Genomic DNA, 19,665 nt, shown 5'->3' on the forward strand with positions numbered 1-19,665 from the left:
CCTCCTTGACTTACCACAGGTGGTTAACCTTCGCCATCTAAGGTCCACGATTGCCAAGTAGTCCGAATGGATTCCGCCCTTGACAGTCGCCAGCGAGCCGAAGGGCTGCCAAAAACAGAGCCCCGCCTGGCCAATCCGCGCACGCGTCTACCCATGGTTGAGTATTTTGCAGGATCCGGTGCAAACCCACACACCGGAAGGGACACGTGAAATTTTGTAAAAATGACACGTGAGGGATCGAAGCACATTCCCGCGCCTACCTAGGGTAGAGAAGTGCAACCACATGTCGACGGAGCACTTCGATGGGGCTTCAAAATTTTTTTTTTTTGATTAGCTTTCCCCTTGTGGTCGTCTCCGGCCACTCAGGATGGTCTTTTGACTATCGCAATTCCATTTTGTCATTAAAAGACACCGAAACAAAAGAGCCTTGATGCAAAAAATGGTCCTGACTCTTCCTGTACTTCTTTTCGATTCCCTGCTTTTTGTATCCTTCCTTCATTATTATTATTATTCTGTTAAGGGAAAGTCGCACCGCATCCTTAAAGAACTATTGTGCCCCTTTTACTGGTTATAGTGTACCTGTTGATCATAGTATCTCAAGCAGGCCTGTAACCGTTAGGAACTTTAGAATGTTCCCCACTTCCAGAAGTTTCAGATTTGCATCTGGTATTAAGTGTTCTCCCAGATGTATCGGCCTACTTTGCACAAATGCCGGACACTGTTCCAGGTCGTGCATAGAGGTTTCGTCCTCCTCCTCACAAAACCTGCAGGCAGTGTCCATAGATATCCCTAGCTTCCCTAGGTGATAGTTCAGCCGACATTGACCAGTGAGAATTCCCACTATGATTCGGAGATTCATTTTGGTGAGGTTTACGCAAACCTTTGTGCGCATGGGTTCGTATCCCCCACTAAGCACCCTGGACTGCTCCATCCCTGGTAGGCCCACCCAGTATAGTTTCCTCAACCGTTCCTCTTCATTTCTTAGATTCATAGCCATGAAACCGTTTCCAATTCCATAGAAGGGTTCTGGCCCGTGTAAAGGCGTCCCTGCTCCCTTCTTGGCTAGTTCGTCCGCTGCCTCGTTTCCTTCCAACCCAGCATGGCCTGGAACCCAAAGTATCCAGACCTTGTTGGACAAGCCGAGTGTATTCAGTCTCTCAAGGCATTCCCATACCAGTTTAGAGTTCACCTGGTTGGACCTAAATGCCTTGATCGCTGCTTGGCTATCGGTGAGAATAGCTATGTTCTGCCCCCTGTAGTTCCTTTGCAGATTAAAGGAGGCACATTTGTCTATGGCGTATATTTCCGCCTGGAATATGCTAGTGTACCTGCCCATTGGCTCAAAGTACATTTTCCTTGGACCAATGACACCGGCACCCGCTCCCTCTGCTGTGAGGGATCCGTCAATGTACCAAGTAATCAGTTGCTGGTTTAAGCCGTATCTCGCAGCCACGCTCTCCCAGTTTGCCTTGTTACTCCAACGTTTTTCAAACTTCTTATCGAAGTGAAACCTCGTTGTCATGTTATCCCTTGGTATCAGTAATTCGGGATACCGCCTAGAAAGGATATCAATCTTCCTTCGATTTAGGCAGCTCCCCGCCTCACTCATACTACCGGCCATCCTGAATATTGATCTCCTTGCCTGCATCTGTATGTGCAGATGGAGAGGGGTTAATCCCAGAAGGACCTCCAGGGATGTCGTTGGGCATGTCCTCATTGCCCCACTGATACACACGCAAGCCAGCTTTTGGAGCTTATGTAATTGCCTGGCTTGTATGCTGAGTTGGGTTCTTTCTGCCCAGATTACCGCTCCATAGGTAATCGTTGGCCTTACTATTGCAGTATATATCCAAAGTAGTATCTTCGGGCTGCAACCCCATTTTTTTCCTGCTATGGATCTGCAAGTCATCAGAGCCCTCGTGGCTTTCCGACAAGTGTTTCCGACATGTGTCTTCCAGAGTAATTTTTGGTCTAGCGTGATTCCCAAATATTTGACCTCTGTTTCTCGTTTCACCTCCATATCATGTAATGTCATGGCATTCAGGTGATCCAGCTTACGCCTCCTAGTGAATGGTACTATGGTGGTTTTGGTTGGGTTAATCCGCAGTCCCACCTTCCTGCACCAGGTACTAGTAACCCTTAGTCCAGTTTGGATTCTATCACATAGGGTATCTTCATATTTGCCCCTACAGATTAAAACAATGTCGTCCGCGTAACCCTGGACCTGTATTCTAGTACTTGTTAACACGTCCAGGAGTTGATCCACTACCATACTCCACATCAGCGGCGATAGTACTCCACCCTGTGGACAGCCTTGAGTGGTGCTCATGATAACAGAATTTGTACCTGTCGGTGCCTCTGTTTGTCTGCTTTCTAGCATTTTGCCCATCCAGAGTGCCAGGGTGTTTTCCACTCCTTTGCGACTCAGGGCATCTTGTATCTCTGTGTGCGATGTGTTGTCGAATGCTCTTTAGATATCCAAAAACGCGCACAGTGCAATTTCTTTTGTTTCTATGGCGTCCCGTAGTACCTCTGTCAGCTGATACAGAGCAGTTTCAGTTGACCGTCCTGCCCGGTAAGCGTGCTGACAGTGATCCTTCCTTCACGCCGCGTTTTAAATTGTACCTCAGTCGTTTGTCATCAGTTGGCCACACATAAGCTACATTCTGATATATGTCCATACTTAGTGTACGTACAAAACCATCAACGGATACTTCCCCATTCAAACAGTCAATAATTCAGTTGGCTATACTTAGGCACCCTCCCCCATTATGAACGGATCCATGCATTGTCCTAGCTTTGACCCTTCCCAAAAAAAAGCCGAACTGTTCTTTTTGGCACCTCATCCCAAATAATCAATCAAATACCTTCAGGAAAAGGGACATCCCGTCGACATAAATTTACATCCCTGTAGATACAAACCAAACTACGCTCGTCTCCACATCGACTGTGTTAAGTGTGAGCATTTTATGTCGTGTAACGCTTGCAATTGAAACAAAATTGAATGCAATTCTCAAACCAAACTAATTGAAATGTTTTCTCTTTTTTTTTTTTTTCTTCTTTTCGATTTCATCGAAAAACAAATCCAAATACAAATTAAAATTGGATTTCAAACCAAATCAAATTCAAAATGCATCGGAAAATTCGAATCCTCTCTGAAAAAAAAATGTAAAATCGTCACATCTACAAATCGGCAAAAATCGGAAAACAAATGCTTATAAAAATATTAACGAAAATAATATGGAACACGCATCCTTACTTTGAAAAAAAAAATAATGAAAATTTTTAACTAATATTCACACATATAACAAAAAAAAAAACAAAAAAAAAATGTAGATGAGCGTAAAACACGCGATAAGTCGCTTTTAAATTGGAAACGATTGACTCAAGCGATACGCGGATTACCCACAGGACATAACCTCTCACAGGCTGACGGGAATAGTACAGAAGGTGAATCCACAACTGGACGAAATCCATCCAATACGGGGACTGGATGCTATAAGAATTTCGACCACGTAGCCGCGCACCGAACAGACAGTGTTTCGCAGGTTTGTATCTCCTACACCCGCGAATATCATCCCATTACAACCTTTCAATCTTCCAATTCCAGCAACAAATCGCAGTACCTGACCAGGAAGCCGTACCACCTTATAGTCCTGAAATGCAACACAAACACTATCAACAACAACAGCAACAACTTCAACAGATGCAACAACAGCAACTGCAACATCACAACCACCAGGCGCTGATGTTAATGGACGCTTACCGAGACGTTGATTTTGATGAAAACTTACCCCTAACAGGCGACGATACTCCCTCACAGTTGCCCAACCAGATGATGGTCACGCCAGCGGTAAGTACCCATCTTACAGCAAACAATCAATCTCTAAAGCTAATTCTCTGAATTAACTAAAAAGTTTCGATTTAAAGAAAGTATCTGTATCTTAAACCTAACACCAAAACGTTCTGTTCCTACTTTTATCATTTTCTGTATAAATATTTCGTTTGAGCTATCGACAACCAGCTAATGTGTCTCAAAATGTTTCAATGTAGCCTTTGATGTTGTATATCAAAATTTTGTGTTTCTATTTTACGAGTATAAATATGAAATGTAGATACAAAGATACATATGGAAGCGTTCATGTTGAAAACTGATGTTCTGTTTACTTTTCGATCAATCTTTAGTTTGGTTCACTGACTCTGTAAAAAGTTCTGATTGGTAGATCGAAATTAGCATTTGCAATTGGTAGAGTGATTTCAGGGTGTACTTTTTAGAACACATGCTCGATTTATTTCCTCGTTTCTATGGTTTCGATGTTCTTTGGATGTTTAGTTGGAATTGTCCATAAACAAGTCCTGAATTATCCCCAGCCAAAAATCTCCCACCATCCCCAAACTATGAATGATATTTTATATGTGTATCTTGTATTTATATCTTTCTTAACTGTTTTAGTACTTACAGGCAAGGAGTGAAGAGGTGATTTCGATTTCATCTTTTTTTCAATTGTCACAAGTATTTTGTCAGTTTTATTTCGCCACATTTTCCATTCAGAACAAGGTGGTATATGCACATCAGTAGAAGCAGAAGGTGTGACAAAATTCATTGCTTTGTCGGTAACCAAGAAAAGCTCGTTTCTAACGTTACGAAAATTAGATACTTAGTACCCACTATTTTGTCACACCATTGCTTTCTCACGCTAGCATTTTCGTGTGCTAAATTTCATTTGCCCATGTTACAACAATAAACATTTTAAGCTTAAATCTGCATTTATATTTCCTGCTTTCTGCACCGCTACTAGCGCAAATGTATCTTTTCTTTCATAATTATTATCTCTGCACCAAGTGACAGAATTCCTTTTTGCTAAGGATTTTAATAGGACGAAGGACTGTATGAAAATCTGAGAGCATAATTTGATGAGTTTCCTAAGCCTTTATTATAGTGGATTTAGTCTCCAAGATGTATCATTTCCATCCACCTTGGTTAGCGTCTTTTTAAGGTTTTGTGTAAAACAAAACCTTATTAAAATCGATTCAATGTCTGTCTGTCTGTCTTTTTTTTTTTTTTTTTTTTTATGGATGGAGGTGGAAATCTTAGAAAGACACTGCCGCGCCAGGTTGCAGCAGCGTGTGGGATTCTCACCCACTAAAACCACCCCCACTTTCTCCTTTTTCCTTCCCCGCGGGACCGCCGCAAAGCATTACTTCGCGGGGTGGACTGTGCTTTACGCGACCATGCCTTCCGTTCTTCGCGTCCTCCTTTCGCGCTCCGCTCTTGCCAGTTCTTCTTGTATTCGTTTGATGGCGGTGTTCACCGCACACCAGTTTTCCTCCGATTTCAACATTTCCCCGACGATGTTCTGCGGGCTTAGAGTGGTTTTCAGGGAGTCTTCCAGACTCCTGCTTTCTGAGAGAAATCGTGGACAGTGGAACATAACATGCTCCGGGTCCTCAGGTGTGCAACCACATTCAGGACACAAGGGAGAATCATCCAGCCTGAATTGGTGCAGGTACTTCCTGTAACCGCCATGTCCTGACAGGAATTGCGTCAGATGGTAGTTAATCTCACCGTGTCGTCGCTGGATCCACTCTTCAATACGGGGAATCAAAGTGTGGGTCCAGCGACCCCTCTGCGAGTCATCCCACCGTTTCTGCCACTTTTCCAGCGACTCTCGCCTTGCCGCCTTTTGGCGTTCTGCATCCTTTTCAAGAGGATTCATTTTCCTTGTCTCGTACAGGCAGCGTGTCTCACTTACCAGAATGTCTATCGGGATCATTCCCGCAATAACACACGCTGCCTCGCCTGATATTGTTCTGAAGGCGCTGCACACCCTTAGCGCCACTAAGCGGTAAGTCATATTTACTCTCCTACGATTACTCTCACACGCTAATGCTTCCTCCCAAACTGGTGCCGCGTATAATAGTGTGGAGCGAACCACTCCGGCCATAAGTAATCTGCGACTATACCTTGGACCTCCAATGTTAGGCATCATCCGCGCTAATGATACGCTGGTATTTGCCGCTTTCTCACAGGCATAGTCCGGATGTCCCCTGAAATTGATCTTAGCGTCAATCATCACCCCCAGGTATTTGATAACCGGCTTCGAAGTGATGACGTGACCACCAACGCGAATATTAATCGTATTTCTCTTCCTACGATTGGTAATCAAGACCGCCTCCGTCTTTTGTTCCGCAAGGTCAAGCTGAACCATCTCCAGCCACGCTTTTATGACGCTAATGGTTTCGTTAGCGTACATTTCGACGTCTTCAGGTTCTTTCGCGACGACAACCACAGCTAGATCATCTGCGAAACCGATTATCGTGGCCTCCTTTGGCACGGGAAGGACAAGGACCCCATTGTACATGACGTTCCACAGGAGAGGACCCAACACTGAGCCCTGTGGTACTCCTGCGGTGACGGTGTACTGCTTGGATCCCTCATCCGTGACGTACCAAAGTGTCCTCTCCGAAAGGTAACTGTTGAGGAGCTTAGTCAAGTAACTAGGGACACCCGTGTTAGCCAGTGAACTTTTTATCCATTCCCAGCTTGCGGAATTGAAAGCATTTTTGATGTCCAATGTCACTACGGCACAGCATTTTTTAGACGACATCGCGTCTCGAGCCAGCTTCAAAACAACGTCTACGGCGTCGATCGTTGAGTGGGCTTGACGAAATCCAAATTGTCGCTCCGATAGTCCATCCTTGTATTCGATGATAGGGAGCAGTCTGTTGTAGATGACCCTTTCGAGCATCTTTCCTGCCGTGTCGATAAGGCAAATCGGTCGGTATGATGAAGGGTGTCCTGGGTGTTTATTCGGCTTCGGGAGCAAAACTAGTTTTTGCCTCTTCCACCGATCGGGGAAAATTCCTTCTATCATGCATGTCTCAAACACGCTGATAAACCAGTCGGGTCTGGTCTTAACAGCGAGTTTAAGGGCTCTATTGGGAACAGCATCCAGACCGGGTGCTTTGTTATCACCAATTCTCCGGCAAATTTGCATAAGTTCCTCCTCAGTTACCGCAGGTGTGGTGTAGACGTCGAGTGCTCGCTTGTGTTGTTTGCGCTCCCCTTTATCCGGGGGGAAGAGCGCCGTCACGATATCGAGCAGAAGATGCGGACAGGTCAATTGTGGTGTTCGCCCTCTCATCTTCTTCATAACTATCCAGTACGCTGTTCCCCAGGGGCTTTGGTCTGCCTCTGTGCAAAGCTGCTTGAAGCATTCTCGCTTGCTGGTCCATATAGCCTGCTTAAGCCTACCTCGAAGGTTCACATATGCTAGCCGTTTCTCGTCGAAGTCTGGTCTTGCTCTAGCTCGTTGGCAGATCTTTCTAGCACGAAAACATGCATTCCGTAGCACCGCGATCTCTTTATTCCGCCAATAGTTTGAGCGCCTTTTTGCGAGAACTCGTCGCCTCGGCATAGCAGCGTCGCATGCTCTTGTTATGCGTCCCATCATTTGCTCTACCTTTTCCGTAGCCGCACCACCGGGACTTTGGCCTCCCAATAGCATCTCTATGAATGCATCCTCCTCAAGCCCCTTCACGGACCAGCCCCGGTTTCCAGCCTCACGGGAACACGTATCGACGCATGGCCCATATTCGATCTGGAGGAAAATCGCCTGGTGGTCGCTGTGAGTATAATGCTCACTGACAAACCATGTCACTCTCCTCGCCAATGTGGTACTCACATATGTCAGATCGACTATTGAGCCCGACCCTGTCCCACAAAAAGTGGAAACGTTTCCCGTGTTGGCAAGCACCAAATCTAGCTCCGCGAAAGCCTCGAGCAGGATACGGCCCCTGGTATTCGTAGTGCGACTGCCCCAATCCACGGCCCACGCGTTGAAATCACCAGCTATGATCTTGGGGTTTCGACTTCTTGCATCCGAGACTAGCATACCTAGCATTCCTTCGAATTCTGTTATCGTCGCGCTTGGTGGAGCATAGCAACTATAAATATAGATACCAGCTATTTTTGCCCTGACGAATCCTACTTCTGGAAACTCCATCACTTCTTGAATGGCCTGATTTCCACACGCCCATATTGCCGCCTTACCAGTTTCATCTGCAGTCCAGGCACCGCTCTTATTGTTGCGATAGGGCTCGCTGATTATGGCAGCTTCGAATCCCTTCTCATAGATGGTCTGCGAGAGAAGGTCTTGCGCTGCCTCCCAGTGGTTGAGGTTGATTTGTATCAACCTCATTTTTTTACTGCATTCAAGGCTCGCCTAAACACTGGGCATCTGCTGCTGCCTGCAACGTGCCGACAGTCGACGCCCTTTTTTTCCTTGCAGAGCATGCATTCAGGCTCAGCCTTGCATTCCCTGAACATATGGCCTTCTCCCCCACATTTTCTGCAACATTTTGACCTGTCACAGTCACCGGTGCATTTCGCCGCTATGTGGCCGAATTCCAGGCATCTAAAGCAGCGCTTAAGGGATACCTGCTCCCTGAGTCGGCAAACGACCCAACCTATTTTTACTTTCCCAGCCGCCAGCAGTTTGAACGCTGCTTCAGTTGGTAAGCTTATAGTTGCCGTTTGCGTGCCTCCGTATGCCTTCCTCAGTCCCCTGATTGCGGAATCTTGCAAGCCAAGTGGTCCGAACTGCTTTTCTAGGGCGTCACGGATATCCTCCTTGGTCGTGATTTCGTCAATGTCCTTGCATTCTATGACAAGCTCCTGCTTTCTGGCCCGTACTTGAGCTTCTTCTCCTAAGGACTTCTCCACTTTGCCGAGGAAATTTTCTACCGTTTTGCCCGGAGACTTCTTCAGCTCCAGCATCAAGTCTCCTTTCTGGGAGCGTCTGATTCGGCTGACGTTTTCTCCAAGGTCCATCAGCTCAGGATCGGATTTGACCTTCCTAAGGATATCGGCGTAAGTCATATCCCCTTTTTTGGAGATGATGATTAATTCGGGCCGTAATCTTCTTTTCTGCGTCGTGTTTTTCCTTCCACCAACCTTGGTCCATGCTTCCTTGGTCCCTTTTTGAGGCTTTGCCTACCTTGGGTCAATTGGAGCCGGCGCCGCAGTTTCCACGATGTTGGTAACTTTGTTTCCCTTGCCTTTTGCCGGTGAGAGGCCTTTTTGCCTTTTCGCGTCCTGTGAGCATCCGAAAGAATCGTTCGCGCACTCTCTACTCCTCTTTTCAAGTTTACCGCCCTTTGGATGTTGAGGGGGTGTCACTTGTGTTGCCTGGGTGACGCTTGATTTCTTCGGGGCGTTTTTTTCTTCCTTGGCACCATTGTATAGTACCCGAATGGTACGCACCATGTTTTTGATGGCCTGGTGCACGTTGTGTTTGTCCTTAATAAATTCAGACAACTCTACTATTTTACCTCCAAGTAGGGCAAACGATGATTCTTCCGGACTCTGACATAGCTCCTCCGCTTGGTTTTCACATTGGGCGCTTACGTACTTATTAGCCTTCCGAATGCTTCCCAGATTTCCTTCCTTCATCAAGGTTGGTTTCGGAGGAGATCGCACTATCGTCGAGCTTCTCTTAAATGGATCAACCACTAAGTCCTGCGACATATTTCGACCAGGTGTAGTTGCACCGCTATGGGCTAATACCTGACCAGTTTGTGCCCCATCTTTTCTTGGGTTTTGAACAGGCGTTCTCGGGAGCGTTGCACTCCTTTTAAATGCCTCTTTCTCCAGGCTACTTGTAGTATTTGATGCAACGGTAGCCAAGTAATCCACCACCGAGGCACTGCAGTCGAGGGATATCGACGGCCGGGAGCCTGCTTGCCCACTCCCAAAAGCCGCCGGTACTGGGTTTCCGAAGCCCTGCACCGTAACTTTATTCTCCTTCTGTTCCTCCATGTTTGGTTTTATTTCTGGGTATCCTTCCCATAGCCAATTTTTATCCACGGGCGGGCGTTTACTTCCCACCTACCCGGCCTGCGCATAAGCATGCCCATACACGCACTCCTCCAAATGCGTATATGTGCATATTCCTACGCATCCGCCGAGCATTCCCTTATCCGCACGAAGGGACGCGCCTGATGGGAGATTTGGCAACTCCGCACAGGTCTGTCTGTCTGTCTGTCTGTCTGTCTGTCTGTCTGTCACACGCATTTTTCTCCAAAACGGCTAAACCGATCCGAACGAAATTTGGTGGACAGATGGGTACTATGAAATCCCACGCATACAGCGTGTGGCATAAATTTAGATGGAGTATAAAGGGGGGCTCCCCATACATGCAAAAGGGGGATGCAATAATTTTTTTCACCAGATATAGTTGTGTAGGGTATCAAATGAAAGGTCTCGCTTTGTACTATCCGAAACTGACCTTAGTTTTGGCATAAATTGCAAAGTGCGTGAGTAAGGAGTCAAAATGTACGCACTTGAAGCGAGACAGGACTCATTTTCGGAAACTACCCAACATAAAAATCCGAAAAAAATCAGGGTGGTGCGCTTAGATGATATCTAGGCCTCAAAATATGTCCCATTCCAGTATCTGCTCAAATAAACTTACTAATAGTATATTACTGACTTTTAGAAATTCACTGTAAGACCCCCCTTAAATTCATCCTAGGTCTTCAGAATTTCGCACCAGCATAGAATATAATATTTCCTATATACGTGCTAAATTTCGTGGAAATCTGGCAATCAACGCCAAAATTATAGCAGTTCAAACTTAGCAATTTCCCGCGAATTTACTGCTTCCAAAGCCATGCAAATCAGATGCTGACGTCATAATTACCCGGAATAATTGACATTCGCGTGAAATATTAAAGTCGCATTTATGAAGAATCTACTTATCTGCAGCACTTTTTCAGATTTTGTGTAAAACACTTATGTGAAATCTAATCTTCGAGAGATGTCCCATTCCGGTATCTGCTCAAAAAATTTACTAATAGTATATTATCAACCTTTAGAAATTGACTAAAAAACTCCCCTTAAGTTCATCCTAAGTGTACTAAATTTTGCACCGGCATAGAGGACAGCCTTGTGCATACACATGCCAGGTTTCATTAAAATCCAACTATTAGTGGGAAAGTTATAGCAGTTCAAACTTATCAAGTTCGTCCTAATTAACAGCATTCTAAGCCATACAAATAAGATGCTGACGTCATAATTAACGAGAATAATTGACATTCGAGTGAAACATTAAAATTCCATTCAAGAAGAATCTAGTTCTCCCTAGCCCTTTTTTATTTATATTTGATGTTGGTTAAATTGTTGGCATTTGCTAATAATATTAAACTCAGAGTGTGAAGCGTATGAGGTTGACTATTTCAATACAGGGCTTTCCATCAAATGATTTATTTAAATTACCTTCTAAAAAATAGATGCCAATCGAATTTTTAACTATGTGACACGGAACTGTCAGGCTCATCGCTCCTCACATCTTCTTCTTTTTCTTCAGCCTTCAGTTCACAAGCGGGGTCGGCTCGTCGTGATCGGTTTCGTCATTTTATTTTATCAAATGCCTGATCAGGATGTAATCGCGAGACCTTCAAATCCCCATCCAGTGTATCATGCGACCATTGTTTTGGCCGGCTTTTTGGTTGCTTACCATTGACTTCGATGTTCTGACCAATACTGGTTGTTGAATTCTCGTTAGCGTAAATTACGTAACCACACCATCGAAAACGCCTCTCTCGCAGTTTTTCCACGATCGGTGCAAACTCATATCGATCGTGGATATTCTCATTTCAGACGTGATCAAAACGTGTCATGCCGCCAGTGCAATGCAACATCTTCCTCCCCATTACCGAAAGACGCCGTTCATTGTCCTTTATAGTCAACACTCAAACTATAGAGAGCGGCATACTGACGACATTGCAGTAAATTTTAGATTTGGGACGTGCGCTGATATGTCGATCACAAAGAACACCAGTTGCGGAATGCTACTTCATCCAGGTGGCGTTAATGCTTGAAACATTTCATGACGCAGTTCTCCATTGGCTGATAGCATTGACTCGAGATATTTAAATCGCTCAGTTCTTTCAATGGCAGTAATCTGCCCCTCCAGATATTTAAATCGCTGAGTTCTGGCAATGGCGGTAACCTGCCCAGAACTGAGCGATTTAAATATCTCGGGTCAATGCTATAAGCCAATGGAGAACTACGTTATGCTCCTTACATAGAGAAACACAAAACCTTTTATACCTGAAGCGTCAAGCTTCCGCTTTCCTGACTTGTTTTTTTTTTTTGGCTGGAGGAAATCCATCATGGATACGTATCTGGAATCTAGGACACGCATGTCCGACTCTGACCGACAAAAATACTCTCCCCGCGGGACCACCGTTAATTGCAATAGTTTCTCTTCTGTGTCTCCGTTGCGATTCTGCTGCTTTTAGCTGCTGGTGGATTCGTTTCACCATTGCAACTACCGCGTCCCATGCTGTATTTGATTGCACCATCCACTTTATCAGATTTCAGCTTTCTCCTTGAACTTTTAAATCTTGGGCAGGCGAAGAAAACATGTTCTGCATTTTCGGCTGCACGTTCACACGTAGGACAATCGGGCGATTCATTTTGACCGAACCTATAGAGGTAATTCCTGTATCCACCGTGTCCGGTAAAGAACTGAATAGTCCACATACTTATGTCTGGGATAAGCCTGTGTGTCCACCGGCCATTCTTCGCCTGGTCCCATGCTGTTTGCCATGGAGCCAATGACCGCATACGCTCACTTTGCTTGTTTAGGCTCGCTTCCTGATTCTCTGGTGCCGCGTATAAAATTCAGGGCTGACGACTGGCGATAAGAGTAATCGTCAATTGTGCTTCGGGCCGCCTACATTGCCAGTGTTGAACTGATAGTCACCGCTTTCTGCTCAGTAAGTTTTAAGTGGAGTTTAAAGCTCAGCTTGGGGTCGAATATTACTCCCAGATATTTCAGCGATAGCTGAGAGCTAACAACATGCGCCCCGATGCAAATTTCAACAGATTATATGGTTCCATCTGGCAGAATTGAACGCGTTCTTGATGTCAAGAATCTCTAGTGCGCATTCCCCCTTTCCGTTTGTCATAGGCTTTTCTGGCTAGCCAAAAAAACAATTTGGTAGCATCAACCGCTGATCGAGTCTTCCGGAACCCTATTCGATAAATAAACGCCACTATCAATTAATGGATATAGCCGGTTATAGATTACCCGCTCGAGACCTTGCCTATTGTATTCAGAAGACAGATAGGTCTATAGGATGTTGGTTCACCTATCGGTTTATCTGTCTTCGGGATCAATACTAGCTTTTGTATTTTCCACCCTGCGGGAAAGGACCCTTCTTTTAGGCAGTCTGTAAATATCCGTACAAACATACTTGATGCCATTCTCATTGCTAGTTTCAGGACCTTGTTGGGGATTCGATCAATGCCGGGGGCTGCGACATCCCGGATTATTTTCACTGCGTCCAAGACTTCATCTGTGGTTACTGGAGGTATGTCTTCGATGCCCATTGGCATCATTGAGAAGATTGTTTCCGGATGTTGGGGGAACAACGTCGAAACTATCTCCCACAATAATCTAGGGCACATAATAGGAGGGGACCTTTTGGCTTTTATTGCTGACATAACGGACTTATACACTTCTCCCCATGGATCGGACTCTGCTTCATCACAGAGTCGCTTGAAGCAATAATTATAACTTTTCGTGATGGCCCCCTGCAACTTTTTTCGTGCCTGTTTATATTCGAAGTACCCTTGTTCATACTCTGGCAGGTTTCTTCGGCGTTGACTCCGCTTTCTGGCCTTCAAGCATTCCGTACGACACTTCGCTATTTCAGCGTTCCACCAGAAGTTAGGGTTGCGCTTCCGAGAGTAGGCACGTCTTGGCATAGAAGCGTGGCCTAGCTCTCCACGCTTAAAGGTGTTTACGCTTCCGATGTTAGCCTGGGTGACGTTTTGGCAGGAGAAAACCTCGAGAAGGATTCTTCCATTTTCATTTGTTTTCTGGCTTCCCCAATCCATTACCCAAGCTTTGAAGTTGCCAGCAATAATTTTGGGGTTGTGATCTCTGGCGTCTCTCTCCAGTCTATCTAGAATGTTGCAATATTCTGATATTGTCATACTTGAAGGGCATAACAGTTGTATATCTAGAGGTCATCGATCTTACCCTTACAAAATCATGTTCGCGGTGCTTCATTGCTTGCTGTAAGGCTTGATTACTGCAAACCCACACCGCAACCTTTCCACTTATGTCTGTTTCCCAGACGCTGTGATGGAGGCTTTTGTATTGCTCGCAGACAATAGCAACATCGGTTTCCTTTTCATATAATTTATGTTCTAGCAAGTCCTGGGCGGTTTGGCGGTAATGTAAATGAATTGAAAGTGCTCATTCCTTTAACGGACCCATTCTCAGAAACTACTTAACCAAAAAATCTGAAAAAAAATCAATCAAGAGGCTGCCACCATATGGTGCCTAGGATCCGAAATACCCTACATCGATATCTGTCAAAATAAAGTTAATAAGAGTACCTTACTATAATTTTTAGTAATTGGCAGAAAAGCCCCTTTAAGTTCATCCTAGAGTCACGAAATTTTACAGTAGTGTTACAGCATAAAGCATGATCCTACCAAATTTGGTGAAAATCGCACTATTACTAACAAAGTTATAATAGGTCAAAGCTGTCGCTTCCTTGCAATATCACTTGAAAGTGGATATTTGCACATAATATATGCATATATTATGTGTTATGTACTAATGGGACAAATGCACACTCAAATCTCTTCATAAAAGAAATACACAAAACCCTTCATACTTGAAGCGTCTAGCTTCCAGTTTCCCGACTTGTTCTTCTCTATTTAGAGTGCTGAGTTACAGTACAGATTGGCAACGATTTTTTTTTTTCGTTTTTTGTTGACCATGAACAAGACTGACTCCGTTTTCTCATCAACTAGATGTGGGCCGACCCTTTCTGGCCGTGTTTTTACCATCCTTACCAAATAAAATCGCATAGCCGCCAATCGTGGCCTCCTCTGGGACAGGAAGCACAAGCACGCCATATACCACAACAAAAGACTCAACACCAAACGTTGTGATACCATCTAGCGATGCGACGACGTACTTCCCACCCTCATCCGTCTCATATCAGAGGCAATCCTGGAAAGACTTCGTCAAGAATCCAGCAGCACCAACTTCAGTCAATAAGCTTTTAATTTGGCTCTAGCTGGCGAAATTAAATGGGTTTTATTACATCTAACGTAATCACGGCACAAAACCTCCTAGAATGCACTGCGTTACCTGGTTCACCACCGTGTTTGCTGTATCCACGGTGCAGGGAGCCCGCCAAAAGCCATAAAGTCGCCCCAAGAGGTCATCCCGGTTGTCGATCCATCGTCCTTTCCATTGTATCTAACAAGCAAATCGCACAATATCAGGCTAGGTCTCCAAGTGATTTATTTATTAGTTTTGGAAAACAGCACCAACTTTTTCTTTTGCAGATGGACTGGGAATATTCTTTCTTTAAACATGTCTCAAAAGTGTTGGCGAATAGGTTAAAACAAGTATCCACTGTCAGCTTGAAAGTTGTATCAGAAATGACATCCAAACATGAGGCCAAATCGACCTGAAGCAACGCGGAAAGCGTGTCTTCTTCAAAGGCCTTCACTATTGGGTCGAACAACCTCCCCACCTTTTTGTTGCTGCTCGATTTCCTTTTGATCACCATTACTTGGTGTTACTCGGAGTACCAACTTTCCTAGTTAACGTGACCTCAAACTCAAACCCTATGCCATTATAACTTTCAAGCTATTCCCTCTCGAGCTGATACCTTTCACTTTGTGAAGCTTGAAAGACCTAGGCTTTGAAAACCCATAACGATACTCGCCTTGTTTACTATCTGTTTGGCCCGCACTTGTTTCACTAGTTACAGTGGCACATCGATATCATTCTCACGGGTGGTCTGCGGTATTAAATCCAGCATCACCCCGCAGTGGTTGAGTTTAATTTGCATCTATTATCTACGGACTCCTTCTCCAATGGCCCGCGATCTTATCCTTCTTTTTTACTGTCTAGTGACCTCCTATCTGTTAACCATTATGTCTCGCTACCTGGTAAATTCTTGATCTGCCTCGACTCTTCTGACAATCTGGGCGCATGACCTTTCATCTTGTTTTGAAATGGTGATCACCTCCGGTCGCATCTTCACCTTCTCTCTCTCTTCTTTTTAGATGACACCCTGGTAATCATCTCTCCCTTGGGGAGTTCTATGCCATTTCGTGCATTTTACCAGCAATTCCAGTCAACGATTTTCAGTGGAAAATCGGGACGTGTAATTTGCGGAGCTGCCTGATCTCTAAATCTCCCCATCACAGCCCCTTTAGGCGCTTCCACATAGGTCTATATCCGCCTCTGAGCAGAGTTGCTTGAAGCACGGTGCCTTAGAACTTCCTTGTAAGCTCGCTGCTTCACTTCCTGCTCCCACACCCATTGCTCTTTGAGCCGCTCTAGCCTGATGACACGCCGACCAATGATCAGACAATTCACTATTCCACCAACAGTTGGGCCTTCTACTGGGGAAAGTATAACGTCTCGGCATCGATGAGTCGTATTCCTTCGCCATACACTCAGTGATATGGAGGGATCTTTCCGGGTGTGTACCTAGCATAGTGTCCTGGTCCAACCACACATCTATGAATGTTTGCTCGTCAATTGCTTTCGAAGACCAACCTGACATTCTCCTCATTTTTGGACGAGCAGATTTCCAACCGTTAGACTTGCTCTTCAGATCAAAGACTATTTCCTGGTGATCACTGTGGGTGTACTGTTCACTGACATTCCAGGACATATCGCGAACTAGTGAACGACTAACAAAGGTTATAGCCACAACCAAACCGGACCTCCCTTTCCGGTAAGTAATAACCTGACCGTCGTTAGCCAATATGATATCTAATTGCGCGAAAGTCTCCAAAAGACAACGTCCTCTTGCATTCGCCAGTGAACTTCCCCCCATTCTGTGGCCCATGCACTGAGGTTACTGGCGATGACTTTTGGTTTCCGTCCTTTTGCATCCAAGACCAATCTATTCAACATGTCTTCGAATTCTACCCAAGTCGGGCTTGAAGGACCATAGCAGCTGCAGACGTATATGCCGTCTAACTTTGCCCATACAAACCCACTTGTAGATTGCCTCATACATTCCTGTATGGCTTGGTCCCCGCATGTCCACAAGTCCGCCCCACCTGTTGGATCATCTACCCATACATTATTGCTAGGGTTTCTATAGGGTTCGCTTATTATAGCTTCTTGCAGTTCTGATTCATTGGTGTTCTGCGAGAGCAAGCCTTGAGCGACCCTACAGTGATTGAAGTTGATTTGGATCAACCTAATTTTTTCCTTGCATTTAGCGCCATTTTGAACTCAGCAATATGCCCGCTGTCCAGGCCCTCCTTTTCATCACACAACATGCATTTGGGATCCTTGTTAGAATATCGAGCAGTGTGATCTGTTTCTCCACCACGTCTACATCAGTCAAACCGATCAGCAGCACTTGCACACACTCTCACTAAATGTCCGTACAAGAGACGAGATTTGCTCTATAAGACGACAGACTACCCGACATCCAGCAGCTTATGCGCAGCTTCTGTTCGTAGCCGGATGGTCGCCGTCCGTGTACCTCCATACTCCTTTCTAAGGCTTACAATGGATGCCTGCTGCAATCCGTGCAGCCTGAACTGCTCCGCTAAGGCAGTGCAGATTTCCCCCTAAGAAGTGACCTCATCTAGGTCGTTGCACTTTATAACGGCCTCATGCTTTTGAACAGGCACGGCAACACTTTCCCCAAATAAATTAGTGACTTGGTTGTGGAAACCTTCGACTTTGCTCTTTTTAGTTCCAACATGAGATATTGCTTTTGGTTCCTCCGGATCCTACTAACATTCCCCCCAAGTCTTAGAGATCAGGGTCAACTTTCACACTTCTTAGTATGACTGTCTGTCACACGCTTTTTTTTTCCAGAAACAGATATAGCGATTGATACCAAATTTGACGTGAAGGTGGCAGCTTGAATCATCATCCTACGTCAAATTCGGGGGGGGATGTCAATACATGCAAAAGGCATATAGTCATGTAAGGTATCAAATGAAAGGTCTCGGTTAGTACTTTCCGAAACCGGTTTTAGTTTTGACATCTTTCATGGACCCATTCTCAAAAACTACCCAACCAAAAAATCTGAAAAACATCAAGAGGTTGCCACTATATGGCCGATTATTGGTGCTTCATCTCCAGGATATCTCCTAGCTGAGGTTTTTCGGCATCCATTTTCGACTTATAATTGTCATAGAGGGTGTGAGGTGATTATTTGTGCAAATAGCACCATTCCAACAAGACTCTACCTTCTCCCCCCCTGTATATTTTGATATTTAAAAATAAAAAATCTTTTTTCTTTATCTCTTTTCGCGACCATTTCTTGTAGTACTCCAAGATGAACGGTCCGAAACCCGTTGTCATTGGTACATTCATGAAAGTCATAAGTAGCGAGATATTATCTAAATATAGGCTCCCTCTCGACTCTACAGTCTCTTTTGTACTAACATGAACTATTATGAAGGCCGTCCATTTTCATTTGGCGACTGACTTGGGAATCCATTCCAGCAAATTTTTTTTTTTTTTTATGGATGGAGGTGGAAATCTTAGAAAGACGCTGCTGCGCCAGGTTGCAGCAGTGTGTGGGATTCGCACCCACTAAAACCACCCCCACTCTACCGCCCCTCCCCGCGGGAGGGGGGGGGGGTTCGCTATACCAGCTCGTCCATGTCACGTCTCCGTCGCGCCACCTTCCGAGTTCGATCCAAATCCAGGAGTTTTGTCTGCATCACGGCTACTGCCTCATTTACTGCCATCCAGTTTTCCTCCGACTTCAGCATCTCTTCCACCAGTTTCGAGGGCTCGATGTCCGCCCCTAAGATGCTGTTCAACCTCCTTTTCTGCTGCAGAAATCTGGGACAATGGAACATAACGTGCCCCGGGTCCTCGGGTGTAGCACCGCATTCAGGACAGTTGGGAGACTCGTCCAACTCGAAGCGATGCAAGTACTTCCTATAGCCACCGTGTCCCGTAAGGAACTGTGTCAGGTGGTATGAATTAATTAAATTCTCCGTGCTTTCGGTTGACCCATTTCTCGATACACGGGATCAATGTATGGGTCCACCGGCCCTTGTCGGAGTTATCCCACCGTTGTTGCCACTTGCCACACAACTCTCTCCTGATGGCTTTTCGGAAATCCGCATTCACCTCGGCTGGATTTGCCTTCCGTTTTTCGTAGAGCCAGTGTGCCTCGCTCGCTAGAAGATCTATAGGGATCATTCCTGCGATGACACACACTGCCTCCGTCGACGTCGTCCTAAATGCGCTGCACACCCTTAGCGCAATTGGCCGGTACGCCGAACTTATCTTCCTCCGGTTGACAGCGTGGTTCAACGCTCCCGCCCCAGACAGGGGCCGCGTAAAGCGGGATCGACCTCACCACTCCCGCGATGAGTAGCCTGCGACTATACTTCGGCCCTCCCACGTTAGGCATCATCCTTGCAAGGGATGAGCTGGCATTTGTTGCCTTCTCTCGCGCATAATTCAAGTGTCCCTTGAAACTCAGCTTGGCATCGATCATCACCCCCAGGTATTTGACAACCGATTTTGAAACGACCTCACGATTACCAACCCGGATGGTAATCGTGTTGTTCTTCCTACGGTTGGTAATGAGGACCGCCTCCGTCTTTTCGTCCAC

The 19,665-nt window shown here is 45.4% G+C and overlaps 1 protein-coding gene across 5 annotated transcripts in view; it reads left to right on the top strand.

The window, feature by feature from the left end:
* LOC119649404 (potassium voltage-gated channel protein Shab) overlaps positions 1 to 19,665 on the top strand; it is a 587,838-nt gene that overhangs the window by 457,789 nt on the left and 110,384 nt on the right. For 3 of the 5 annotated variants that reach the window (XM_038051534.1, XM_038051538.1, XM_038051535.1), the window contains 3 exons: positions 3,337 to 3,548; positions 3,611 to 3,853; positions 4,454 to 4,477. In XM_038051534.1, the coding sequence (XP_037907462.1) occupies positions 3,337 to 3,548; positions 3,611 to 3,853; positions 4,454 to 4,477 (479 nt within the window). The remainder of the gene's footprint in view (positions 1 to 3,336; positions 3,549 to 3,610; positions 3,854 to 4,453; positions 4,478 to 19,665) is intronic. The other 2 variants (XM_038051537.1, XM_038051536.1) reach the window with 2 other exon arrangements.

Source organism: Hermetia illucens, chromosome 2 (assembly GCF_905115235.1).
Source record: "Hermetia illucens chromosome 2, iHerIll2.2.curated.20191125, whole genome shotgun sequence".
Lineage (NCBI taxonomy): Eukaryota > Metazoa > Arthropoda > Insecta > Diptera > Stratiomyidae > Hermetia > Hermetia illucens.